The sequence below is a fragment of the Salvelinus namaycush genome, chromosome 4, assembly GCF_016432855.1.
Source record: "Salvelinus namaycush isolate Seneca chromosome 4, SaNama_1.0, whole genome shotgun sequence".
NCBI lineage: Eukaryota > Metazoa > Chordata > Actinopteri > Salmoniformes > Salmonidae > Salvelinus > Salvelinus namaycush.
In genome coordinates this window covers 12,738,861-12,766,271 of record NC_052310.1, presented here as the reverse complement: position 1 = coordinate 12,766,271, position 27,411 = coordinate 12,738,861, and the positions used below count along the sequence as shown (strand labels likewise).

The window sequence follows — 27,411 nt, the reverse complement described above, 5'->3', positions numbered from 1 at the left end:
TAAAGGGTAGAACTGCCGCTTTCAAGGAGCGGAACTCTAACCTGAATGCTTATAAGAAATCCTGCTATGCCCTCAGATGAGCCATCAAACAGGCAAAGCGTAAATACAGGACTAAGATTGAATCCTACTACACCGGCTCCTATGCTCGTCGGATGTGGCAGAACTTGCAAACTATTAGACTACAAAGGGAAGTCCAGCCACAAGCTGCCCAGTGACACAAGCCTACCAGATGAGCTAAAAGACTTCTATGCGCGCTTCGAGGCAAGCAACACTGAAGCATGCATGAGAGCACCAGCTGTTCCGGACAACTGTGATCACGCTCGCCGTAGCCAATGTGAGTAAGACCTTTTAAACAGGTCAACATTCTAAGAATATTTTGAAGATAAATACACAATGCAGAGGACGAGAGTACTGATGGTCAATAGGGAATTGTCACTGTAAATAGTTGGTCTTCAGTTGAACAGCTGTTTAGAATCTGTGGAATGTCAGTCCTGTACTCAGAGCTATGTGAGCCACGTTTTCATTGGTCTGTGCATTGAGTCTGGAGCAGGATACTTGTTATTTGGCCATTGGCCCAGTTGTACTGCAAGGACTTCTGATTGGTCAACCCCAGGCTAGGGTGGGGGGGGTTAGAAATGTCATCCTGTTCCTTTGTTCTGTGGAGAAAAGCTGAGGACAGGGGAGACTGAACATCTATCTCCCAGCATAACATCTACGATTTGTCCTTCTCAAATAAATCTATTTTTCTCTCATTTGCTTTGGGGTTTGTTATTGAAGAATAACATCAACTGCTAACCATTCACTAGGGCGCAGGGCCAGGCGGATTACCAGAACGTGTACATGTTTCAAGCAGACCACCATAGTCCCTGTGCCCAAGAACACCAAGGTAACCTGCCTAAATGACTACCAACCCGTAGCACTCACGTCTGTAGCCATGAAGTGCTTTGAAAGGCTGGTCATGGCTCACATCCACACCATCATCTCAGAAACCCTAGACCCACTCAAATTTGCATAACGCCCCAACAGACGCCCCAACAGATGATGCAATCTCTATTGCACTCAACACTGCCCTTTCTCACCTGGACAAAAGGAACACCTACCTGAGAATGCTGTTCATTGACTACAGCTCAGTGTTCAACACCATAGTGCCCTCAACTCATGACTGAGCTAAGGACCCTGGGACTAAATACCTCCCTGAGCCTCAGCCCCTGTCCCCAGTTTAGCCATGATCTGTTTCCCAGAACCATGTGTCAACCCTGCCTCAATCATTCATATCGATATCTGGTACATGTAGGATGGATCTCAAGCAATAGGATAATAAACGGTTAGCCAAAGATGTATCATGTGGGAATGAGAATAGGAATATATTGATATTTTTTGTTATTTCTGTTTTCCCATAATGAAACGCTTTTTTATGGCAACTATTTAACTCATGACATTTTCATACAATGTAACAAAACCATATGTATAGGGGTGAAAGGCGGTACAGTCAGGAATGCCGCCCCGGAAAAAATTGTGTGGTACGCCATACGGTTAAAACATGAGCCTATCGCAATTAATACAACATGCCCAAAAAACTATAGGCTATTACAGCATTTCAGCCGAATGAACATTTTGTGAATTGACTGGATGCCGGGTGGTATATACGCTCCAAATTGCGTTGTGGTTGGAGGAGAACACTTACATTTTGTCAAGGCGAACAAGGGTGGCCGAGACCGAGGCGAGTGCACTTTTCGGGTTTGGATGCTGAAATAATGAGTGGACGAACGTACGCGGGTAGCCTATAGGAGCGCATTTGTTAATAACCGATTGTTTGACAATCAGATGAAAACGTTGACTGGGTTTATACCACATTAAAAAGCATAGGGGGCGTGTCCATAAGGTAAGCTAAGATTTCCCTAAAGTAAATTGAATTGCCAAAGTTATATAGCCTAATTAGCTTTATCCTGTCTATACAGACATAAATAAATTCGTTCTTACTTGGCCACTAAACCAGAAAGCATAATTTGGCCACAGAGGATCACTAGCTTCTTTAAATATATATATACTATTTGTCACATGCGCCGAATTCAACTGGTGTGGATTGTTTTAAATCGCAAAGCCTACAGTCGGAAGGGTCCGCAATTTGGGCAGCGCGCGCAAATACCAAAAGAGTTGATTGTTGAGTTGCGACTGTATGTGAAAAGCAGAGATCCAGCCGGGCATATCGCAATATTTAAAAATTCAATCGCTGAAAAACTGTTTGGAAAGCAAATGGCTATTGCTGTAAATAAGATAGGCCATATCCCCGGTGTGAAATACAAGGCGGAAGATTAGGTTATGCAATTTTTAATTCCGAGTGGAACAAAGCCGCTAACCCTTGAAGATGCTGGGGCGGTGCCGAAACTTTTACCTCTAGACCCGAGCCATACAGCTGACATGGCTCCCAATTGGGTTTAGGCTACTGTACCACGCTCACGCCGGTGTGTCGTCACACTGGTGGTGCGCCTTTTGATTTCAGTGAACAATTTGATAGTATAAGCAACTCCTGCGCAGCTCTTATGTGCTCCTGTACTGTGTGTCCCGACACAGGATAATGGTCCTTATAAAGAGCTCGAGAGGATTGCAACTCGCCTTCCGAATTTATAAGCGAAGTCATCATCACTCAGTTGGAATTATTGGAGCGCCTTTTTCAAAAGGACAGGTGTGTACTGTAATTTATTATAGGCTATTGATAGGTATACCATTCGATATGTTATCGAATAGGCTTAATATACTACCGTTCAGATACAATAAACTATACATTTGTGCTATATTATGTGTTGCTGTAATACACAGTCCTATTAATCTATCTCTATTGCAGCCGAGGGATGGTGTGGAGAAAGGACCAGACCTCATTCGCTCCGCCGGATTGGTGGAAAAGCTCAGAGCGCAAGGTGACGTCCTGATATTGCGTTTTACACTCATTATGTAATATAGGCTATAGGTAGCTACAGTGCAGAAATTAAGACACTTGCGCTGAATAAAATTGTGAAAATAGATCATGTACAGTGAAGGGAATCTGTTTACAATCTGTTTTCTGTAAGCTATTGATTTGATCAAATGAGTAAGTGATCTCTCTAAGATCAGTCTCCAGATATCTAACATTTTGTTTTACTTGGCTTGGCAGAAGTGTTGAGAGAAATAATTTAACATATTGGGGATCAGTTTGAAACCTGGTGTCAAATGACAATAGCATTTACACAAGCGAACAGCATGATTTACTTTCCATGGCCACATTCAATTCAGAGGAGGCTGGTGGGAGGAACTATAGGAGGACGGGCTCATTGTAATGGCTGGAATGGAGCAAATGCGTCAAACAAATCAAATCAATAAAAAATGTCACATGTGCGACTTACTGTGAAATGCTTACTTACAAGTCTTTAACCAGTAATTAAGTTTTAAGAAAAATAAGAGTAAAGAAAATATTGACAAAATAAAAGTTTTTTGTTAAAGTAACACAATTAAATAACAATAACGAGGCTATATACAGGGGTACCTGTATCGAGTCAATGTGGGGGTTTCCATATGTTTGATGTGTTTTCCATATGTTTGACGTATTTGATACAGATCCATAAATTCCATTCCAGCCATTACAATGAGCTCATCCTCCTATAGCTCCTCACACAAGCCTCCTTTGCTTAAATTCCAGGGCAGTTCTGAACCATATGAATGAGTGACAAAACATAGGCTAGGGTACAAAGAGAATCCTTTTGGGGAAAAATACACCTGAACTTAAACTTGAGATCATGACCAGCGTATCACCGACAGGAGTGATGTCCTTTGGAAAGACTACCAGTGAGACTGACCTGTCCTCTGAAGTGTTTAGTCATAAGAAGTCTTCCTGGGAAGGCAGGAGAGGGACTGAGGGATCTGTGTGATCCAAATGGATTAAGACGTGAGCAAGATCTGTCTGTCTGTGTCCCCGTGTCAGCTTCTGCCCATGTGTGTGATCACGTGAGATCAGAGACATCCTAGGCACCCTCTCTGTTTTATTCATGGCACACAGCACAAGGGATCTGATAGGCCTAGCTCTCCTGACCTTGCATAACTCCCCCTTCCATGTGTGTCTGTGTGTTTGGGTTATGACAATGGTAGCCTCCTGCACACAGTATGCATGCCAGTGAAAGTGTGCTCACTCACTCACCCACCAGCAACAGTTGAGGGCACTTTGGGGGGGACAAGTGCTCTGTCAATGCTTAGCCTGTCTGTGTGCTCTATAGAGAGAATAGCAGACAGACATCTCAATCACTAACATAGTAACAAACACAGTAAAATAAGTAATTTATTTAAACTTCGAGAGAGCTCATTTGCATTGGCAAAATGGGGAGGATTCAACATTTTGCATCTAGGCAAAATGGAGGAGTTGTTTTACATTGCAAATAAGCTTAGAGGCAAGGACTAGGTCAGGGGTATTCAACTCTGACAGACCTGGGCAACTCCAGTCCTCGGGGCCCTGATTGGTGTCACACTTGTGCCCCAGTCCCAGCTAACACACCTGACTCCAATAATCAACTAATCATGATCTTCAGTTTAGAATGCAATTATTTTAAATCAGCTGTGTTTGCATGGGTTGGGGGGAAAGTGTGACACCAATCAGGCCCCCGGGGACTGGAGTTGCACAGGCCTGCCCGACGAGGTCCGGAGCCTGCTGGTTTTCTATTCTACCTGCTAATTAATTGCACACTCCTGGTGTTCCAGGTCTAAATTTACATTTACATTTTACATTTAAGTCATTTAGCAGACGCTCTTATCCAGAGCGACTTACAAGTACATACATTCATACTTTTTTTTTGTACTGGCCCCCCGTGGGAATCGAACCCACAACCCTGGCGTTGCAAGCGCCATGCTCTACCAACTGAGCCACACGGGGCCTGATTAGAGGGGAACAATGAAAATACAGTGGAACTGGCTTCGAGGTCCAGAGTTGAGTTTGAGGGGACTAGGTTATAACATGTACATGTCAAACTCATTCCACTGAGGGCCGAGTGGCTGCGGGTGTTTTGCTCCTCTCTTATACTTAATTGATGAATTAAGGTCACTAAATTAGTAAGGACCTCCCCTCATCTGGTTGCCTAGGTCTTACTTGTAAGGAAAAACCAAACCGGCAGACGCTAGGCCCTCCATGGAATGAGTTGGTACATTGTAATTACTATGGTGATCCATTGATACCTTATTAATGAGAGTGTGTGGCTTTTCTTTTCAAAGTGATGCATTGAGAGCTTCTTCCTTGATTAATTTTGACACCAGATTACTGTAAGTGCATTGACTAATACATTTCCTTTGGTGACTGTTGTGTTGCCCAATCTCATCCTCCGCAGGCTGTGCAGTCAAAGACTATGGCAACGTGACGTTTGAGGAGGTGGCCAACGATGAGCCCATAGGCAATGTGAAGAGACCCAGAGCGGTGGGCAGCGCCAACCAACGTCTGTCTGCTGCCGTCCACGCCGTGAAGAATGACGGACACACCTGTGTGATGCTGGGAGGAGACCACAGGTGTGTGTGTCATATCCACTCATATTAGAGCAAGAGCCCAGTGTCAACAACCAGCCAAAATTCACAGGATTGTGGGCAGGGTGTTTTTCCTGACTATATGATATGGAATTCACTCATGATTGTGTCCAGTTTGGCGATAGGCTCGATCCAGGGGCATGCAGCAGCTAAGAAGGACCTCAGTGTGGTATGGGTGGACGCCCATGCAGACATCAACACACCCCTGACCTCCCCTACAGGCAATATCCACGGACAGCCCATGTCTTACCTCATCCATGAACTGCATTCCAAGGTGATCTCTCTATCCTATTCCCCGCAAAGGCATCCCCAAGGTTTAATATTTAAAATACTGTACCATAAAAAATGTGGTTGTTTTGCCCTGCAACAGAGTTGAAAATGTTAGATCAGCCACACCTTGGTATTCGCAATACCAGTATTTACACAGTTGTGCAATGTCAGTTAGTTTTGAGGATTTACTGTAAGACTTCCTCTTCCTGTGCACGTCCTTGGTCATCATACATTTTTTAGGAATTGATTTTAAAAGGAAAAATGTTGATAGAGAATAGTCATATCAGTTATGTTTACATTTTAGGTGGTGACAATATATATTTAATTTAACCTTTTATTTAACTAGGCAAGTCAGTTAAGAACAAATTCTTATTTACAATGACGGCCTAACGGGGAACAGGTGGGTTTACTGCCTTGTTCAGAGGCAGAATGACACATTTCTACCTTGTCAGCTCGGGGATTCGATCCGGGAACCTTTTCGGTTACTGGCCCAACGCTCTAACCACGAGGCTACCTGCCTGCCCCAAAATTCTACATGGGTGTGAGCTACAGTTCTAGATGCGGACTTGTCTCCTTTTCTTTGATTAGATTCCAGTTCTGCCCAACTTCTCCTGGATAAAGCCATGTGTATCAGCCAAAGACATAGTCTACATTGGCTTGAGAGACGTGGACCCAGAAGAGCAGTATGTTTTTGCCTCTCATTCTGACTCATACATCGTATTATATAACCTTGCACTACATCCATTTGTTTACTGAAGAATTAAAACAAACTCTTCCATTTATAGCCATATCCTGATGTTGCTGGGTATCAAAGGTTACTCCATGACCGAGGTGGATCGCCTTGGAATATCCAAAGTGATGGAGGAGACGTGTGACTACATCTTCTCAAAGTATAACCGCAACAATTTTGTTTTAATTTCTTGCTATTAATGGTAGACTACATCAGACACTGATAAATCAATGTGAATATTGGGCATTGACGTGTTCTGCTGGCAAAACACTGATTTGATTTAACAGGGTGAAGAAGCCCATCCATCTGAGCTATGACATCGATGCCCTGGACCCATCCATCTCCCCGGCCACAGGAACCCCAGTAGTGGGAGGGCTGACCTACAGAGAGGGAATCTACATCACAGAGCACATCTGTCAGACAGGTGAGAGGTCTCTCACACACAGTAGAGGCTGCTCCAATGTGTCTGTGGTCAGTCAAGTGTGTGTTGAGCTGTGTTTCGTCTCCACAGGGATGCTGTCTGCAGTGGACATGGTGGAGGTGAACCCAAAGAGAGGCAAGACAGAGGATGAGATCAGCTCCACGGTCAACACTGCAGTAGATCTGATACGTGGCTGCTTCGGAAAGCTCCGGGAGGGAAACCACCCTGCAGACTACAAGATGCCCCTGCCTTGAGCTGCCAACTACCACAGAGCCTTCTATTACAGTGAAGGGCTGTGGCCAGCACCACCTTTCTGCACTCCAAAATCATCTACTCCTTTTCTGTAATCTAGTTAACAAATTGCCTTTTCTATCAAATCATGGAGAGATTAAAATAGATACCATATTTTTTTCCCCAGAACTGCTTCAGGGTTTGGTTGGTATGAATATTGTACCCTAGGTAATATAGGAATACTTCTGCAGTTCCAGTCAATTGAGTCTGGTCTGGACAAATGTCACACTGACTCGCTCACACTGTAGTCTTCAGTGAACACTTATTTATTTAGAAAACATTAAATCTCACATGTACAATATCTGGCCACACATCCCATTATTACATTTCAAATAAAATAAGGACTGCACCTTGGAGCAGAGGGGGCTGGTGGGAGGATAGGCTCACGTTGTTTCCATTCCAGACATCGTAATGAGCCGTCCTATCGCCTCCCACCAGCCTCTTCTGCTTTGGAGTGTATATAGCCACATTCTCTAACAGATTTCCCAGGGTCAGCATAGGCTTAAACTGTGGAGTGATGCATGGGATTAATAATCCTATTGATTCTTAGCACCATCTTTCATTCAGAGATGATGAAATCCTTTGATTATCAGACCAATGAATGATCAGGTAGGAGCTTTGCTTCTGTAACAAAACGGATGAGTCAGCACTTAGACTGCTGTATTTCACCAAGGCAGAAAGAGGAGTTGGAGAGACGGGAGGAACAGAGGGACTCAGACACAGTGGCTTTGAATGTCAGTGTTTATCTGTGCAGCAGTAATGTTTGCCCTGGAGTGAATGACCTCAGGGCTATTGCCCCGTGGCAGACATGGCATTGTAGATATATGCAGCATTTACCATGAATGCAAACATTGCCTTCCGCAATAGGGATCAAACACTGTATTAGATAGTCACTGTTCTGAGACCTGCCCCAAGTGTGATAATAGCCCAGACCCTGTGCATACTGTACTGTGTAAAACTCTAAGCATGTTAATGTTTTTTGATGGTAATATTAGAACAAGTCTTTGCCCTCACATTGATGCTTTCCTATCGAATACCTCAGGTAGTACTGCCACATTTTAAGGCGCATAAACAACTACAACGGTCATAATTTAGAAGCCTGGCCTGCATATAGTATCATCCTAATAACTAACCCTGATTGTCATAGTGCAACCAACCAATAAACCTCCATCCTTCCCATGAGCCCTCTATCTAGCCCCAGTCCAACCCGACACCTGTTAGAACATCCATTTTTGTGGCTCTGGCCAACATCAACCCCTGATTACAGGATCATTGGGTTGTCCCCCCATTGAAGTTGAAGGTCTGATATGTGGGGTCATCTGATTCTGACCTGTTGATGAGGGAGAGGGGGACAGTGACAGTGCATTTATAACTGGTCTCGGTCATCTGTGTGCTGGGAAGCAGTGGGGGAGGAAGGGAGTGATGGTTCAAAGGAGTGGAGGAAGGGATTGGAGTGATGGTTCAAAGGAGTGGAGGAAGGGATTGGAGTGATGGTTCAAAGGAGTGGAGGAAGGGATTGGAGTGATGGTTCAAAGGAGTGTTTCAGGTAGAGGAAAAGAGTAGTGCACACCAAAACATGTAATGTGTAGGAAGTTGAAAGGGAGAAGCAGCTGTGTTGCTTGCTCTAATTAACTTAGTATCTTGTATCAAAGTCCCTGTTAAGGGTGAGAATGAAATAAAAAAAGTTCCTCAGGTTAAGACAGCTGTGCAAAACCCATGACGGAAGGCACAGACTGGGAGCGAAGCGCTTCGGACCCACTGGTGAACCACTCACACACACTTCAACTACAAACAAATGTGACATCACATGAGCAGCCAGAGCCTCAGTGAACACTGAGTTTTGGAGAGCAGGACGAGAGGTCAGAGGGCACTTCACAGCCCACAGAGCCAAGAGTCAGGAGGGTCCAGGAAGAGGGATGAGAGGAGAAAAGCGTATTCCGTTTGATCATTCTGACTCGTTCAGAGTGCAACGTCTTCTGAACTCCTGGCCTCGCTCGTGCATCCACTTGTTAGACACTGGAGAAGGAAGAGGAAACTAAGTCAGGAGGACATGACCAACAAGTACCCACTGTTAACTGCTGCAGCAAACCGTTAGCGGACCTGACACAACCGTATCACTGCCCTCGGGGCAGACCTGAAGTTCTCAGGGTGTTGGAAATAGGATGTAATGAGAGACAGGTCGGCTCACCCCACTTGTTGCCCACTAGGACTGGGCAGGCCGCGTGCCGCGTGCTGTAGTCACCCTCTCCACTGGCAAACAGGTTATACCAGAACACTGCACTTCCCTGAAAAGTTTACACATACACAAAGCTCTTTATTTAGCATCAACATGACAAATAAATAAACCCCATCACGCACTTAACAGGACAATTATTCAAAGTGAACACCACAGCTGTGTGTTTCACCTTTTTGGGCCACACTGCAGCTCCCACATCAGTAAAGACAGTGGCTCCCCCTGAAGGCACGTCACTCATCTGCAACAGAGAGCCTCGTCAAGCCATCGCATCATACCACTTTAATACGAGAGCTTTTTATTTTTTTCCAACCTAATCGAAACCCATTTCTTTTTAAATGGAACCTTTGAAATTAGATTTACACATGGGTAAAATGGAAGACCCAAAATTGTATCCACATCTATGAACTAGAGCTGAAATAGTGAATTGCTTAATACTAACGTAAATGAGCCAGGTGGCGATACGGTTCCCGGTGCCCAGCTCCTTAAATGCATCCGGTTCATCTTTCTACAAAGACATGGAACATACACAAAGGTTCAATAACACTAACAGTGAAGTCAAGGAAAAACTGCCATCCACATATGAACCCACTAGCAACAGCTGATGCACGTGTGCCAGCCATCAACAGTCACCCACTGGCTCTCAGTCATACAGCATAAAGGTCATAGTTCCCTGACCAGAATAGAAAGAGAAGCCTTGTTTACCCGTCCAAAGTCAAAGTGGGGCTCGTATTGCCCGCCCACGCCGTAATTTGCCACCTGAGGAGAGATGAACAGAGGACAAACTCAGTGACAGATGCTGTGTTGTCATTAGAGACACTCGTCTAGTACTTTGGTAGGCTCTTCCTAAGTAGAAAACAGCAGTAAAATTGATTCCTTTTGCATTCATTGCTTGCACTGAGTTTTTATACAGTTGCTATAATAGGCATACTGTATAAAGGGAAAGGGGGATACTTAGTCAGTTGTACGATTGAATGCATTCAACTGAAATGTGTCTTCCACATTTAACCCAACCACTCTGAATCAGAGAGGTGGGGGGGGGCTGCCTTAAATCGACATCCACGTCTTCGGCGCCCGGCGAACAGTGGATTAACTGCCTTGCTCAGGGGTAGGACGACAGATTTTTACCTCGTCAGCTTGGGGATTCGATCCAGCAACCTTTCGGTTACTGGCCCTACGCTCCTCCTACCCGCCAGTGTATATTCACATCATTGGTTGCTAAACTACACAGATGTACTGCCAGGGTATCCCCTCCTGCCAGTGCTCCAGTCCTACTAAAGTCCCTCAGCCACCCTGATGTTCGGTTGTGTTACCTGTAGCTCCTCTGCAGTCTTGACATTCAAGCCAGTGATATCCTCAATGCGCTGGTTTATCTTGTCCACTACTGGATCTTCGTAGGCAGTTAGCCATGCACTGTGATGAGAGACGGAGAGTTTCAGAGTAGTAAAATACATCTTTATTTAGCATCAAAATTGCAGTCAGGCAGCTGTAAAATGTTATTCTAGATTAGTGTGTCCACAGTTAACAGTTAAGATAGCAGCATGGACAGCATGTGGTAGTACTTTAGGTTAGAAGGGGTATACAGATGTAGGATCTTAATTTGATCACCCTGTTGCAGGAGAGCTTTCCTGCAATACAGGAAATGTAAAACGTGTAGTGCATTTGAGGTTTAAAAATGCTTCGGAAGACTTGATTTTCCCTTACGAAAAATGCATCGACCCCTACAATTATGATCCACATAATTCACATTTCCTGTTGCTGCAGAATTGTTTTCTTGCTGTAGCAAACTGGCTCAAATTAAGATCCTATGTCTGTAGGAGAAGGAAACAGGCTTGTTGAAACAGGTGAAAGAGAACTCCATATTTATCCAGTCTCAGGGCAAAAACATTAAAAACGAACCGTTTCTCACCAAGGAAGTTGGGGGCATTTATGAGGAAGTGACCATTTATGAGTTTGGGCTATTCATTTAAACAAATAGACCCCAGTCCCTTCTGTCCCTCTGTTACAGACCTTGCTGTTTGAAATGTATAAATATAGATTGAAAAGCTATGGAGTAACAGAAGATGCTGGTAAGTGTCCAGCAGGGAGCAGAGTTGACTGGGGAGACCAAGATCTCATCCTTTCATTGGGTAGGGGCCAAGCCTCACTTCAAAACATGTTGAGTCAGACAGGCCCACGTCTCAGTCGCTGTTTACACTCCCTCATTTAACATGAATGTTAGATGAATAGATGAATAGGAAATGCCTTAAAAATTGCCTCAATCTATTAATTCTGAAGTATACATGTGCGAGTGTCCTCACTGGATGACAGGGTTATGTTGGAAGTACTGTCATTAGAGTCCGGCCAGAATGCTGGCTCACATCCTTAGATATAAATACTCTATCAGCTGCTATATAAGCTGTATGGTTACAAAAACGTTTTCTGTATCAGAGTGCTTAATTAAACCATTCATCTAACAAGAAGAATAATCTAGAGCCTAACCGAGAACCCTGATAACTAAATGCCCCTAAGATAATTCATAAACACATTGAGCAGGTCAACTGCAGTTAATCTATTTCCACAAGGGGGCGCTCTATAGCCACACCACATTAATCAGGCTTGAAGGGAACAAATAGGCAGGCAGACCCCTTTCTACAAGAGGAGATTCCACCCGTACACTGAAACATCATTCTGTAAGATGCGCTAGAGCCTGCACCCAGATAACAGAAAAACTCCTGTTTTCAAAGAAAAAGAGTAGGAAAAACAGCCGTTTGCCACTGCATGGATTGTGTTGTCATGTCGATCTGATGGGTTGGAGAGGAGAGGAAGTGATGTCATTGCAGCAGGAGGAGAGAGGTGGAAAGGTAGGTGTATCCGTAAGTAAAGTTTCACAAAAGGGGGTGAGAGGTAGGGATGAGGAGGGCAGACAGGGCCTCATGCAGGCCCCTCTCCGTCACCTTTGACCCCTTACCTCTTGGAGACTCTGTAATGGGCTGTAGTGAGTTTCCCAGTTTGGGGGTCATGCACAGTGGTACGCCTTAGCTAGTATCCCGGATGGTTCACATTACAGTCACAGATCACAGTGAGGAGGACAGAGACACAGAGGAAGAGGAGAGACGGAGAGATAGAGACATCACTGAATGATCAAGCAACTGTATGAGAGACAGACTGACGCTAGGCCAGGGCATGCGGACCATCAGGTCTAAAACCATTGCAGTACATGACTTGCAACTTGTAATGGTCACAGCCAAAACTTAAATGAGACGCTACCAAAGGTAGAATTTATAAAACTGGCCTGGTCGCACCCCGACTACTGTTAATGGCATCATAACAAGCAGGTACTGGTCTCCTGTTCCTCCCTCTTGTTATGATCAAAGCAGTGGCGGGACATCTTGGCAAGAGCCCAGAGGGACTGAATTATACCTTCAAAATCAACCTAGCTTCCAATATACCCAAAGTGTCTACCATCTCACAGGAATGTTACTTGTTCAGGCAATATTTCCCCAAACATACAAACTGTCAATTTAAAATCCGTTATAATCCCTCTACGCTTAAATTGCAGAGTTCCCGATTAGCTGTTGTGCTCTTGCCAAGGTTCCTGCCCAAGCGGAGGGAGAGGATGCGGTGTGCGGAGGGGTACAGCGCTGTGCCCATCCCTGCCTGCTGGTCTTACCTCTTGCTGATGCGATAGTGGGCGGTCTCCAGTACACCAGTAATGGGGTTGGAGATGGTGGCCCGGCGCAGCTGTGGAGCCAACAGCCAACCGGCAGAGAGGACACGGGTTACAGGGACAATCCCTGTTACACACTGACTGGCTGCTGGACCCACATACACTACGAGGCTACATTAAGTCTGTGCTGTGTCCCCCTGCTGGGCCCCCTTACCCTCTCCAAGAGCTGAACTCTAGCTTGAGTTAGGGATCTCTATCATTTACATTAATACACGATTCATGCAAAAGTCTGAGTTATGTGTTGATATGAAGCTATGACCACTCGATTCAGTTATGACCTTTCGAGTTGATGTTCATTGCCGAGTCAAAACTCACTTCTAGTTCTAACTGCTATCAAATACTACTCTATGTACCAAACAAATGGGATGTTGCTATTATCCAGCCAGTGTGTAACAAATAAACACACACACGGGAACACAGTTAGGTCCTCGTGCAGGGTGGGCATCCCCAGTCTTCTTACGGCAGCATGCATCTTAGACACATTCTAACATCTACCACACCTAAGGTTGCATCATTTCCCCCAAAAAATTATGCTTATTATAATTCTGGAAAACCACACGCCAGACCCAGTCTTCCCCCGGAGGTTGAACTTTGAACTCACCCTGGGTTTGGCAAGCTCTTTGACCTTCTCGATCTCGCTGTTGGAGAGGATGTCGTGGTAACGGATGATGCGTGGGCGGTCCCACTCGTCCTCCTGCTTGACGGGACCCAGCACGTACAGGGGGTGGCGGTTGTTGTCAGAGTAACGACAGAACATACGACTCTGGCGACGCGGGGTCTGACAGATGGAAGAGAGGGATACAGATCATACATGATCCATAGGGCCACCCGAGCTCCCCCCACACTCTAAAACATATTTCTGGGCTTAGTGGAGGTCAATTTGCAGTGTATAAATGTATTCAAATAAAGCCTTTCAAGGGGACTAGGAGTTAAAATACACAGCCATTAGAAGCTGTGCATGCAGAGTGTGTGTGTTAGCCAGTGGAGGCTGGTGAGGGGAGGACAGTTCATAGTAATGGCTGGAAAGGATTGAATGGGATCCAAAAAATGGAAACCATGTGTTTGATACCTTTCCATCTATTCCATTCCAGCCATTACTACGAGTCTGTCCTCCGATTTAAAGTGCCACCAGCCACTGGTTAGTACAGTTCAGTGGAGGCTGCGGAGCAGAAGACGGCTCATAATAAATAGCTGGAAAAAAGCAAATGGAATGGCATCAAACACATGGAAACCAAGCGTTTGATGTATTTGACACCATTCCACTAATTCCGCTCCAGCCATTACCATGAGCCTGTCCTCCCCAATTAAGGTGCCACCAACCTCCTGTGGTACAGTTAGTGGCTCTCACCATCTTGATGCCTTCGCCACGACACAGCTGTTCATATTTCCTCCTCTCAGGCAGGTAGTCTGCAGGTCTGCCCTTCTTGTCAGATGCCTCTCTCTTCTCCCGCTCTCTCTTCTCCTTCTCCTTCTGGCCCTCCTCCTCCTCCACCTTGTTCTGCTTGGCCAGCTGGTACTCAAAGTACTTCTGGTTTCCGTTGGCTCGCTGGTGGGCAGAGTCTGAGAAACACAACAGACTCGGTTAGGACAGAAGATGAGTCTACTCAGTATTGTCCTGCGCAGTACAATCAAGACATGAAAAACAAATATCATACACATACTTGGGTGACAGTACTTAAAAATATATTTCAGTAATCTGACTAGGTTGGACTGGTGAAAGCCATAGGGAGGTAACCCCGTTTTCAGTTATAGATTCAGACACAAAGTATCAATTTCAAAAGTATTCAAACAGGCCCTTGGCGTTACATAATGTACAAGTACTACAGCAGTCTCCACTCACCCAATTTGAGTAGTCTCTTGGTGTAGTCCAAGGCTCTCTCTAGCTCCCCCTGCTGGTAGATGGAGTAGCTGAGGTAGTCTAGGATGGTTACCATGTCCACGCTGGACTCCTCTCCCCCGTCCAGCTGTTTCAGGGCCTGCTCCATCCACAGCTCTGTGTGGTAGTAGTCGGCATCAGAGTAGGCGATCTTCCCCAGCTCAAAGCAGTCCTCCACTGTCATAGGGCTCATAGCGACATCCTTATTGGTTCCTGTGTGTAGATGTTAACATGTGCAGAGTGACACACACATCTCCATCTCAGCAGCATTTGCATGCAGTTCACTTATATGGCATTTCAAGCATCCATGTGGACTAAATGGGGTGTTCCACTGCATGTGGTGAGCACGGTGCACGATTTCCCCCTGCAACAGTAGGAGCAGCCATCACTGAAGCTCTAACATAACCTCTGCCGGCAACACGTCCGCTGCTAATCCACTCTTGGTATGAAGCTCCCACCGCATGCCCTAAGCCCCTAGCCAGCCTCTCCCTGCCTGCCCCTCACTAGGCAGTTCCCCCATGGAGATGGTGAGCGTGCCCTAAGCCTCTACCTCCCAGCCCCACTCACCAGGAAGCTCCCCTGAGGAGATGGTGTGTGTGTCCAGCCGGTAGGTGTCCTGAAGCCTCATCAGGGCCTTGGCTGCCCCCGTCTGGTCGTCATCATTGGGGAAGTACTGTCTCTGGATGGTCAGGTTAGAGATGAACCCTGGAGTATGGGAAGGAAAGATGGTTAGGAACATCAATTCTACCATCTTCACACAGGGTGGTATAGATGCTAAAAGACGCTTGGAGAACAATGGCATGACGTCATAGTTTTAGCACTATCCGCTGAGTTGTTAAACTACGGCACACTACATGGTTCAATGTGCCAATAAATCAGCACAATCTACTCTGAAGCTGAAATTGGGACTGTGTGTACTCTGCTAATGAACATGCATACAAAACAATAAATATTGGAGAGCAACGTACAATACGGTGAACTTAGCAAAACGAGGAATGTGGTAAGTGCATGGAGGCCGTCATCTATATGCACTTCAGTTATTTCATTCATCTCTGTAGAAACAGACCCTGTTCCATCACCTCAGTGATTGCTAAAAATGCCCAATTATATGACTGATTATATTGTTTTTTAAATGTTATTAAGTTGTCAATTAGCACTTAGCAATAATTTAATCTTTATGTGGTAACATAGCATTTACAGTCATTAGAATAGAGGCGTATGAGTAACCCTAACCATCAGACATGTCCTTGAGGACCAGGTTCTCCAGCTCTCCCCACTCTGTGTTGAGCCTCTTCATCAGCTTGAAGGCGTTGACCGGGTGGCCCAGGAAGCCTTCTGGGTCCTGAGTGGCTGTGGCCGACAACACATCCAGCTTCTCAGCCCACCTGGACACACCATGGAGGGAAAAGGCATTCAATATAGGCTACTCCTCTTGACCTGCACTGTTGGAACTTACGAATTTCACTGTACCCTGTGCACGTGACTAATAAAGAAAGAAAAACAAGTGACTCAGAAGCAAACAGTGAATCATTTTCAGATGCACGTTTACATATGACATGCAACTTCATATATGAACTCATGTATAAACTCCCACACACACATCCATCAGCAGCATTGAAAGGCAAAAAAAGAGAACAGTTACATCATGTCCTGCACGTGACACACCCTGTTGGTTTATTGTGTCATCTTCATAGCCAGAGAAACTAGGTCTCTGGTTAGCCAGGCCCATTGTAAGCTAGAGACATGGCAATATGACACCCTCTAAAGACATGTTACAGATACAGGTAGTGTCGTGAAGCAGGATATGTACACCACCGGAGGCTGGTGAGGGGAGGATAACTCAGCGTAATGGCCGGGACGGCGCAAATGGAACGGCATCAAACACCTGGAAACCATGCGATTGATGTACTTGATACCAGTCCACTGATTCCGCCCCAGCCATTACCACGAGCCCATCCTCCCCAATTAAGGTGCCACCAACCTCCTGTGACGTACATTCCTCTCTTTGACAGTCTTTATAGCATGGTGCCTTGTGGGAGAGAGCAACGTAACCAAGAGCGAGAGAGTAGCTATCTGGGTATTGGGGCTCTCACTTTATAACCTGCCAGAGCCTGTGACTGTGGGAGACAGATGGAGAGATATAAAGAGACTGCCTGTGCATCGGGGCTCTCCTCTCACTTTTTGACCTGCTCTAGTTTGTCCTCCTCAGCTCTGATGTAATCCTTCAGAGAGGTGACCAGGTCCTTCTCTGTGTACAGCAGATCGGTCATCTGACCTAGGGAACACAGTGAAACACATAGGGGTCAAAAGTTGTACTAGTTCTTCTATGCGTTCAACATTGTAGACATGTTTGTAATGTTCATGTCGGTGATAAACAACATTTTTCAAAGGGAGCAATGCCGTTCAAGCCAATGTTTGTGACCAAGACAGGCTGGAAGCGATGAAACTACTGAATAAAGGGATCAATAGAGAGATGTTCATGAAATGAGAGGACATTTAACCTACCGATGGAAGTGAAGAAATCTTTGTCAGCAGAGGACGTGTAGAATAGACAGGTCAACAACACATAACAGACTCCCCTCAACTCCATCTTTGCACTGCCGCACAGGGGTCTGCAAAACGAGGTAGATGAGTTGCTCGTCCGTTACATATCATATTAATACCTGTGAGATGTTCGGGCACTTGGACACACTATCCACTGATGATCTCATGACAGGAAACTTCTGAAAGACATATTTTTATGAAACTAACAGCTGCAATCAAAATACTTCTGCGAGTCTCGGCATGCTAAGTGGCTGAGCAGAAGCTTGTGAAAATGTGTTGCCCACACAGGGGATACAGCTTTGCCAGACTTGCCTTCAGAACCCACCGAGTCTGCACGCACCAAGTGAATATACAGCCACTGCTGGCTCACGCACCCTGCATGGCCCTTTTCACTGCTCTCACAAGGCCTTTGTTCTTTACACAACTACTACTGTGTCAGCCACGCTGCTAAAAAACAACACTTCATAGACTCAAAGCGGGGATTTTAAATGACTTTGTCTATAAAAAACATGTTTTAACTATATGTCTAGCTAAGAGGTCAGTACTCCATTTGACCAGAGGGCATTTGAGGCTTTAGGATGACAGAGTACAAGCTGGACAGTGAGAGCAGCAGCTGCATCCCAAGGAGAGCAAGGGGCAGAGGGGGCGGGGGCCGAGGTAGAAGGGAAAGGCTTGATTTCCCTTTTGGGCTGCTATTTACAACGAGCAATCAAATACCTGGGAGAGTACACAAACGGCTGGCAGTAGGTGCTGTAAATAAATAGGCCAATGAGCTTCATTTCCTTTTATGATGGTCTGGATTTGATTTTGGATAGGTAGGTACCCTTGAAACAGATGTGCAACAGGTGAACAGAGGCCCAGGGCAGATGACCTATCACCCAACCCTATCTAGGTCAATGGAAAGTAGGTGTTTCATCAAAAGGTCAGGAATGTGTGAGATGTGACCCAACAAGACTACAAAGAGCTATTAGATTAAGAAAACTGGTGAGGAGATGCAGAGGTGATGCATCTGTGCCTGCTATTACTGTTCACTAAAATAAAGTGTAATTGTTATATAATACATTTTAAATTCAATGGAGAGTATGGACGTCCCAAGGCCCCCAGACAGCAAGGACCCTACAATTGTGGAGAGGTTCAAACCAGGGAGTATAATTCAGGGAGACAAGACTGCCACGTACATGCCCCTCCCCCCCATCGCAGGGATTTTTGGGAGCACCATCAAAATAGATTTCCTAGCCTTGGAGTAAACCATACTGCCAAAAACTAGAGTTAACTGCAAATTAATGTTTTAACACATTTTTTAATGGGCTTGCAGATATGTTTCTGTACATTCTAATTAGGCAATTATCTACTCTTGAAATGCCAACATTCTCGGCGTTGCAACATGTGAAGAAATCTTTGTCAGCGGAAGATGTGCAACAATGTATCTACCAATTGTTTCCAGCAACATGTTACTGTCACACGTAGCAAGTAAATAAATACTAAGGAGATTAAAAAATAATAAACTCTGCGCATAGCAAAATTTTACTCCAGCTGCGACACAAAACTTTTTTTTATACCTTAACACATTTTGTTCCTACTACAGCAGGCCAAATATCAGCTGCGATAAAATTAAAATAACTCAAATGTATTGTTAAATTTGCAACAACGATGTGACTGGCAATTTTACAATGTAAATTAGCGGTAACATCAAGGTGTTATTTCAGAGAGGGATGCAGCAGACCAAAACGAATGGTCATAGTGACTGTAACGTTCCTCTAATACTTCAGTGAGCAATATCATGCAGTAATTTAGAACATCAATTACATATTTCGGTACCTTATTCCGCTCAGCATTTCTTTCGGAAGAGGGTTCAAATCCCCACGTCGAATGCCACCGCTGTTTTCTCAAAATCCTCGGTATTTTGAACTGGGCTGCGGTTAACTGGTAGGTTTATGTACCGGTTTCCATTTTCTCTTTATTGCCATTATACAGGATGGTGAATGTCGCCACCTGGCGGTTGGATTTAAACAGTGAGTGAAATACAGTATTGCTGTGTAAATCTGTGCCCTGGTTTTAATGTCTATGGTAAATTCACTCAAAACTACTCCAGTCAGTCTTTCATGTTAAAAAAAAACTAAAGAGGGAAAATAAATAACATGTTTAAGGCTAGTTGTTTTTCCATTGTTTTTAAATGTTGTTTTTAATAGAAATGTTTTTGTTTTTCATCCACGAAATGTCACCATTAATTAATAATTAATATTTGTAATTGGATGGTTACTACTATCATTATTAATTTTTACAGTCTACTGGTTTGGACTCTTATTTTGAAGGAAGAAAGGCGTTACACAGAAGTAGAAGATCCACAGGGTCGTCGCTAGTCAACACAGCCACAAAGTCATACATTCCGACCTATTTCTACAATTTCTCTTCTAAAATCTAATTTTAAGCCTAAACTTAACCACACGGCTAACATTATGTCTAACCCTAATCTTAAATTAAGACCAAAAATGAATTTGTTTTTATGATTTTTGAACGATCGGCCTGAAGCCAATTTTGAGTTAGTGGCTGTGCTATTTAGTAGAAACCGATCCACAGAAGGGAAAAAAGCGTAACCCAGAAGTGCTTCATTGGTGGTGTAACATCATAAACAAGCCGTGCTTTCATCGAAGTTGCTAGCTAGTTAGTCGTCTGGTCGCCAGATATGCTTTCTAAAACGATTGGTTGATGTAAGGTATGAATTGTAGCGTTTTAACTGACGTTTCCATCCATTGACCCAAGCCTGTATGCTAGCTAACATGCTAACGTTAGCTAGCATTTCCTTGAGAGTCGATAGGATTGCTTGATGTTTTTTTACGGTTACCGGCTGGCATAGACAAACTAACAGTGTGACTGAAATAACTGTTTCTGCCCCAGCATTTGTTCATAACGTCACTGTGCTGTAGAAGAGGAATCTGTTTTGTATTTTACTAGTCCATTTGGCTAGCTAGTTAGCTACCCAAGGCCAGATAGGTATTACGTTTAGGGAAAGCGGCCATCATCATAATCATCATGGCCAGTATTGACGTGAGCACAAGCAAAGATGGACCTGTCAACGGGCACACGTCATGGGCTTGCAAATCACAGGAGCGCCAATTCTCTGACATCCTTCTCCCAGTAGAGTCAAGTAACAACACTGACATCAGTCAGATCGACAGAGACACACCAAACGGGTAAGACACCTTGTTTATCATCTTCTCCACTGACAGACATTCCCATACCGCAGTGACCTCGTCAACCTTTAAATGACCACACCTAAACGGTTTATGCATGCCTTAACTCAAATTGAAACGTTCCAGGAAGCCCCAGACTGTCATAACTAGCTATCTAGACTAACTTCCACTCTCTAGAATAGTTACAGCACTGATATTAAAATCCTTGATTTTCTTAATAAAAATACTACCCTTTGACATTTTGATCACTCTCTTGTTTGTCCTCAGGTGTGTTCCAGTGCTCCTGGAGCAGGTAGAGGAGGGGTCTCCGTGTGTCATCACCCTGTGCTGTGCACCCCACTGCCCTGCCCTCATCACCAGCCTGCTGGTGACCAGCGAGGCCCGCACAATCGAGGTCTACTCCCAGGCTGGGGACTACTGTGGCACCTGTCGCGGGGAAAGAGACCCCAACACACAGCCTGACAGGTGTGTATGTATGGATATATATATATATATATATAATAGTCATTTACAACATTAACAATGTCTACACTGTATACAAGGACATTTCAAAGTGACACCAAACTTTTAACTAATATATATATATTATATATATATAGAAAAAGGAAATGACTGATTTTCTAATGGAATATCTAAATAGGCATACAGAGGCCCATTATCAGCAACCATCACTCCTGTGTTCCAATGGCACGTTGTGTTAGCTAATCCAAGTTTATCATTTTAAAAGGCTAATTGTGAAGAGGTGACTCCAGGATGCTGGCCTTCTAGGCAGAGTTGCAAAGAAAAAGCCATATCTCAGACTGGCCAATAAAAAGATTAAGATTAACACAGACACTGAACAGAGGAACTCTGCCTAGAAGGCCAGCATCTCGGAGTCGCCTCTTCACTGTTGACGTTGAGACTGGTGTTTTGCGGGTACTATTTAATGAAGCTGCTAGTTGAGGACTTGTGAGGCGTCTGTTTCTCAAACTAGACACTCTAATGTCCTTTTCCTCTTGCTCAGTTGTGCACCGGGGCCTCCCACTCTTTCTATTCTGGTTAGAGCCAGTTAGCTCTGTTTTGTGAAGGGAGTAGTACACAGTGTTGTACGAGATCTTCAGTTTCTTGGCAATTTCTCGCATGGAATAGCCTTCATTTCTCAGAACAAGAATATATTGACGAGTTTCAGAAGAAAGTTCTTTGTTTCTGGCCATTTTGAGCCTGTAATCGAACCCACAAATGCTGATGCTCCAGATACTCAACTAGCCTAAAGAAGGCCAGTTTTATTGCTTCTTTAATCAGAACAACAGTTTTCAGCTGTGCTAACATAATTGCAAAAGGGTTTTATAATGATCATTTTGCCTTTTAAAATGATAAACTTGGATTAGCTGACAACATGCCATTGGAACACAGGAGTGATCGTTGCTAATAATGGGCCTCTGTACGCCTATGTAGATATTCCATTATAAATCAGTCGTTTCCAGCTACAATAGTCATTTACAACATTAACAATGTCTGCACTGTGTTTCTGATCAATTTGATATTTTAATGGACAAAAAATTTGCATTTTTTTCAAAAACAAGGACATTTCTAAGTGGCCTCAAACTTTTGAACGGTAGTGTGTGTATATATAATATATGTAGGGAATATATGTAAATAATAGCTAGTGTGTAGAATAATACCAAATATGAAAAGGAGAGTATTGCTTATTTCTACCTTTTGTGTACCTGTACATGACACATCACCATGAAGAGAATGACATTCTTATCCATAATTATGCATTTCTGTGTAGTATAGATCAGGGACCCATGATGAAATTCTATTACTGCAATTCTGTTACTGGGTGTAAATTTATTTCACTGTAGTTCAGTAACTCACTTTATTTTTTTTAAGTTAAGCTGTCATGTCATAGCTGACACACCATTCTTTCTGCAGACATTTTTTAAACTTAATCCAGAGCAGATATTTACGTTTTTGGGAAGCGTGGTCACATAAAAAAACGGACAGATTTGACAGAAATTCTGTTACCAAACTTTGCATCTGCACAGTTTGTCCAGTAAATGTTTTTTTTATAAACATTTCTGAGTAAATTATTAAAAGCATTCCTTGTGCATAGAGTTGTATGGTTTTGTTAAACTTAGAAATTCATGTTTTTTGTTTGGCATACATTTTAAAGCAAAAAATGGTTACAGTATCATAATTGGGTGTAATGTGGTACGTCTTTATTTAAAATAAAAAAAAAAAATGCTTTTCAGTGCAGAGAGAGGACCCTTCTACAGGAAACACTTAATATTGGAGTCCCCTGCCGCATCATGTGAGGTGAAGGTATGCATGTCAACCACAGCTTTCAAATCAACAGTAGTGTCTGTTACTACTTCAGTCCGTTCCTGTTTATTCTCTACTAGCACATAGCAATGTCTCTGTCAACATGAAATCCATTGACTCATCCCCTTTACCTGTCTAGTTAGGATTATTATGGGTGGGGCCCTTTCTTGGGCTAACCTCTGCGTTTTCTCAGCTGCTGTCTCTTGGTGGGCGAGGGAGCGTGGCTGTGGCTCGGGTCGTGATGGGCCTACAGACACTGACACCTGTGGACTGCTCTCTGAGCCTGGGGCCCAGCATCGACATGCTCCGTGTGCAGTCCATGGTGGAGGAGATGGGTGCCAGCCTCTCACCGGGGGCCCAGAGCCTCATGAACATGGTCCAGTTTCAGCAGAAGGTGGGTTCTCCGCTGACGTCAAAGCATCACAGTCACCAATACAAGTCAATAGAAACCTCAGTGGAAAATTACGCAGGCCGAAATTACACAGGAGACACTGGCTCTATTGTATTGTGTTGTGTTGTATTGTTCATTCTTCTACCCACCAAGATGGCTGACAGATAGCGAGAAGCTCAAGACTAGTGAACAGAGAACACAGAAGACAATCGCTGTATTGTATGGTAAATCAAGCTCTTTGGTATTTTTTTCCAGAACAAAGCTGACTCACTGAGTGGGTTTCTGCCCCTCCTCATGAGCAGTGGGGCTCTCTCTGCTCTTGCTAAAGTAACTAACGGACCCTCTTCAGCTCCAGCTGACATTCAACACCCCTCAGTCAACACTAGCCTCCAGCCAGACGAGATGTCTGACTCTGCCTCCTCAGATCCATGGCCCCAGTCTCGTGCAGCCTGCGATACTCACACCGGCCTGGCAGACATGATGTCACCCTTTCTTAACGGCCAGCCAGGAGGACGGAGGCCATGCATCAGCCCAGACTTGCTCCCTATGCTGCAGAGTGTGTGTGGGCAGGTGACGCAGCTCCGCATCGAGGATGCCTCAAAGACATCCAACGGCCCGCGGTGAGTATGATGACTGGTGGTGGGTCTAACTACAATGTAAAACTCCCTCTGAATGTTTACATGATGTGGTTGGAGTAGAATGGAGTCCAGATGTTGTGGTTAGGAGTCAAGTGGATGGAGGATGTCAGGGCTGACCATGTCTGTCTGGGTTTGGTAATGGGTTTGGTAATGGTTCTGGTAATGGGTTTGGTAATGGTTCTGGTGGCATTGTGGTGTGTCTGTTTATGTTCCAGGAAATGTCTGAGTATGGTTTGTCTGTATGACCGTACAGGTCTTGTTGTCAGGGAAAACTCCCGGTCCAGTGAAACCTGTGAGGATAGCGAGGATATGTTCAAGGGCAATGTTATCATGGGAGGGCGACAGCACCAAAGGGAGGTACTTTAATTCTTATGAAAACCTATTCTGTGATGGATCGTCTTGCAGGCAGGAGCATGCATGCTGCAGAGGGCTGGAGCAGGTTCTGGAGAGATATCTGGGCGAGATGGAGAGGAGGCTGATGGAACACATGGACCAGAGACTGGATGCCATGCAGCTGCGCCTGGAAACGGCCTTACTGCAGACCCTGGCTCTTCCCCTTAACCACCTCAAGACCACAGCACCCACGCCTGACCAGCCTCAGGCCCTGCACTAACTCCATCCCAACTCCGGCCTCTACCCAAGCCACAGCCCCTGCCTCATCCCCTACCCCAGCCCCCACTGACTCTAGCCCATTGCATTGGCTCCAGCCCCTACCTTATCCCCAGCCCTAGCCCCCACTGACTCCAGCCCCTACCTTATCCCCAGCCCCATGCACAGCCCCTACACTGGCTGCGACCAATAACCCACACCCAATAACCCGCACCCAATAACCCACACCCAATAACCCAACTCCCCAGAGACAAGCTGCTTATTTTACTGTAGTTTTACCACTTGTGCACGTTTGTAAAATAATGTCTGACTGTTGTAAATTTGACTCCCTTTCATATTCTGTGTATTAACAGACTGGTTTAAATAACTGCACTGTATGATCAAGAGTGAAAATAAATCTATTTATACTGTAACAAAACTACAGAATATGTTTATTATTTTTTGTGCAAGGGTAAAAAAATAAGAATCTAACACAACCTGCTCTCCAGTCCACACCTGCTAAACATATTCATTCCTCTGTAATGTAAAACATGAAATGTTTATGTTGGTAAAGGAGAAGCACTAGGTGGAGCCGTTGGTTTGGTGTCTTTGGTAGGACTCCATTACTACATTACAGAGGACTCCATTGCTGCATCCTTGAACAGGTCACCACACCCCGGGCTGATCTTTCTGGGAAAAGCTCAGCTGACTAAATATTTGAAGGATTATGTGAAACATGAATTTACCAGAATGATGTGCTGGATGTTTGGCGTGGATTACAGTACCAGCTAAATCAATAAATAACTGTCTGAGAACAATCATCCTTTATATAAATCATGATCATGCATCAAACTGGATGGAAACAGTTGAATCCCACTGGGCACAGACACAGTAAAACATTTAGTGGCAGAGACACCATGTGACGGCTGCCACTGCCTGCTTTAACAACCCTGGATGATGTCTGTCTGTGTTGTCCTCACTCCTGATCATTCTACACTCATCCATTGGGCCAGGTTACAGAGTGGTCCAGTGTTTTCCTCCAGGATCTGTAGACTAGACATGTATACTTCAGACTGCTTCGAACTACAGCGCTGTAGGTCAGTGCTGGTTGACTGGACCCGGCCAGGCAGAAGTAGGGCACCGCTTCCTGTGAGCAAAGGGCAGGTCCTAGTACGCTCACTAAGAAAAGCATGTAGAGTGGTACCAACTGTATCAACGCTATCCAACTGCTGGTGCTGCTACTCTGCATGGCAATGAAGGGAACTAATCAAAACCTGTTGTATTAGGATCTTTATGTAGTGGGGAAAAATCAACACAGCATTTCAGTACTGTAGCCTACTATGTCTGTGTGCTCTTGGAAATTAATACTCTATTTGTAACATACAGTATGTCACAGAGTAGGAGTGTTGCTCTAGGATCAGTTTAGCCTTTTAGATGTGTGACCATGTTGCGGCATTGACAGGTGGGACCTGATCCTAGGTCAGTACTCTGAGAGGCTTTATGAATACAAGCCCAGAGCAATCAATATTTTAATGATTTGAATACAACAGTGAAAGTATGGCCTCGGGCCTGTCAGTAAGAAGCCCTTCACAGATCGACATAATTCAGATTTATTGTACTCTTAGTTTTAATATTGCAGATAGATTGTATTGTTAGTTAGCACAACGTATTCTCATTTGGCCCCAGCCCGACACTGATATTAACCTGGATGGATGAGTCATCCAGTAAACTAGTCTCTATTATTAATACATGTTCATCACATCCTTAGCGTTCATCTACACTGTAACTGTAGCCTTTCAGGGGGTAGTCTACATCCCCACTAACACATGGGAATTACATTATCAGATCACTTAGTTTGACTAATGGGACATTTACAGTATTTCTAGAAACCTTGAGCTTATCCTTTACAGTACATTAACCAAACATTTCATCGATGAGGCCTCTGTAACTGATGTCACACGGTGTGTGCGTCCCAAATTGCACCCTGTTCCCTATATCGCGCACTACTTTTGACCATATCCCTAAGGGCCCTGGTTAAAAGCAGTGCACAATACATAGGGAATGGTGTGCCATTTGGGACGCTTGAAAGGTAAGAGTGAGGTCATGTTTTCTATCTAGGTTTCGAACCCAAAGAACATGTAACGGAAAGGATACTGTTGATTATTACGTATTATACAACGGGTGGGTCTAATCCTGAATGCTGACTGGTTGAAACTGCATTCCAGACGGTGTCTATTCCACAAGTTAACGTAATGGATCCTTCCCTATATATAAATCACCTCATACTGTAGCTAATTCACATGATACTTAATGTCGCACCCTAAGCAGTTCGCTGAGGATATACAGTGGGGCAAAAAAGTATTTAGTCAGCCACCAATTGTGCAAGTTCTCCCACTTAAAAAGATGAGAGAGGCCTGTAATTTTCATCGTAGGTACACTTCAACTATGACAGACATAATGAGAAAAAAAATCCAGAAAATCACATTGTAGGATTTTTAATGAATTTATTTGCAAATTATGGGGGAAAATAAGTATTTGGTCACCTACAAACAAGCAGGATTTCTGGCTCTCACAGACCTGTAACTTATTCTTTAAGAGGCTCCTCTGTCCTCCACTCATTACCTGTATTAATGGCACCTGTTTGAACTTGTTATCAGTATAAAAGACACCTGTCCACAACCTCAAACAGTCACACT

General features: G+C 44.4%; 3 protein-coding genes across 5 annotated transcripts; 2 read left to right on the top strand and 1 right to left on the bottom strand.

The window, feature by feature from the left end:
• Positions 1-1,584: 1,584 nt before the first annotated feature.
• LOC120046165 (arginase-1-like) lies at positions 1,585-8,906 on the top strand. Its single transcript, XM_038991173.1, has 9 exons — positions 1,585-1,882; positions 2,572-2,683; positions 2,843-2,915; positions 5,340-5,514; positions 5,644-5,803; positions 6,388-6,482; positions 6,585-6,689; positions 6,817-6,953; positions 7,041-8,906. The coding sequence occupies exons 2-9, from the start codon at positions 2,576-2,578 to the stop codon at positions 7,202-7,204; spliced, it is 1,017 nt and encodes a 338-aa protein (XP_038847101.1). The 5' UTR covers positions 1,585-1,882; positions 2,572-2,575; the 3' UTR covers positions 7,205-8,906.
• Positions 7,487-19,620, bottom strand: LOC120046163 (prolyl 4-hydroxylase subunit alpha-1-like). Of its 3 annotated transcripts, XM_038991172.1 has the most exons (16): positions 19,422-19,620; positions 17,565-17,671; positions 17,238-17,334; positions 16,293-16,444; positions 15,627-15,764; positions 15,024-15,272; positions 14,532-14,743; positions 13,785-13,961; positions 13,127-13,197; positions 12,425-12,490; positions 10,788-10,887; positions 10,180-10,233; positions 9,917-9,982; positions 9,647-9,715; positions 9,430-9,526; positions 7,487-9,257 (listed from the first exon to the last, which is right to left on the bottom strand). In XM_038991172.1, exons 1-16 carry the CDS (start codon positions 19,436-19,438, stop codon positions 9,187-9,189), a joined length of 1,743 nt encoding a protein of 580 aa, XP_038847100.1. In that variant the 5' UTR covers positions 19,439-19,620; the 3' UTR covers positions 7,487-9,186. The 3 variants fall into 3 exon arrangements, with proteins under 3 accessions (XP_038847100.1, XP_038847099.1, XP_038847098.1); XM_038991171.1 differs by lacking the exon at positions 13,127-13,197 and having other exon boundaries at positions 12,425-12,495; positions 19,422-19,619; XM_038991170.1 differs by lacking the exon at positions 12,425-12,490 and having other exon boundaries at positions 19,422-19,618.
• Positions 19,621-19,968: 348 nt separating this feature from the next.
• On the top strand, positions 19,969-25,138 carry c4h10orf88 (chromosome 4 C10orf88 homolog). Its single transcript, XM_038990330.1, has 6 exons — positions 19,969-20,794; positions 21,062-21,259; positions 23,029-23,098; positions 23,292-23,492; positions 23,745-24,109; positions 24,533-25,138. The coding sequence occupies exons 1-6, from the start codon at positions 20,634-20,636 to the stop codon at positions 24,738-24,740; spliced, it is 1,203 nt and encodes a 400-aa protein (XP_038846258.1). The 5' UTR covers positions 19,969-20,633; the 3' UTR covers positions 24,741-25,138.
• The last annotated feature ends 2,273 nt before the right edge of the window (positions 25,139-27,411 follow it).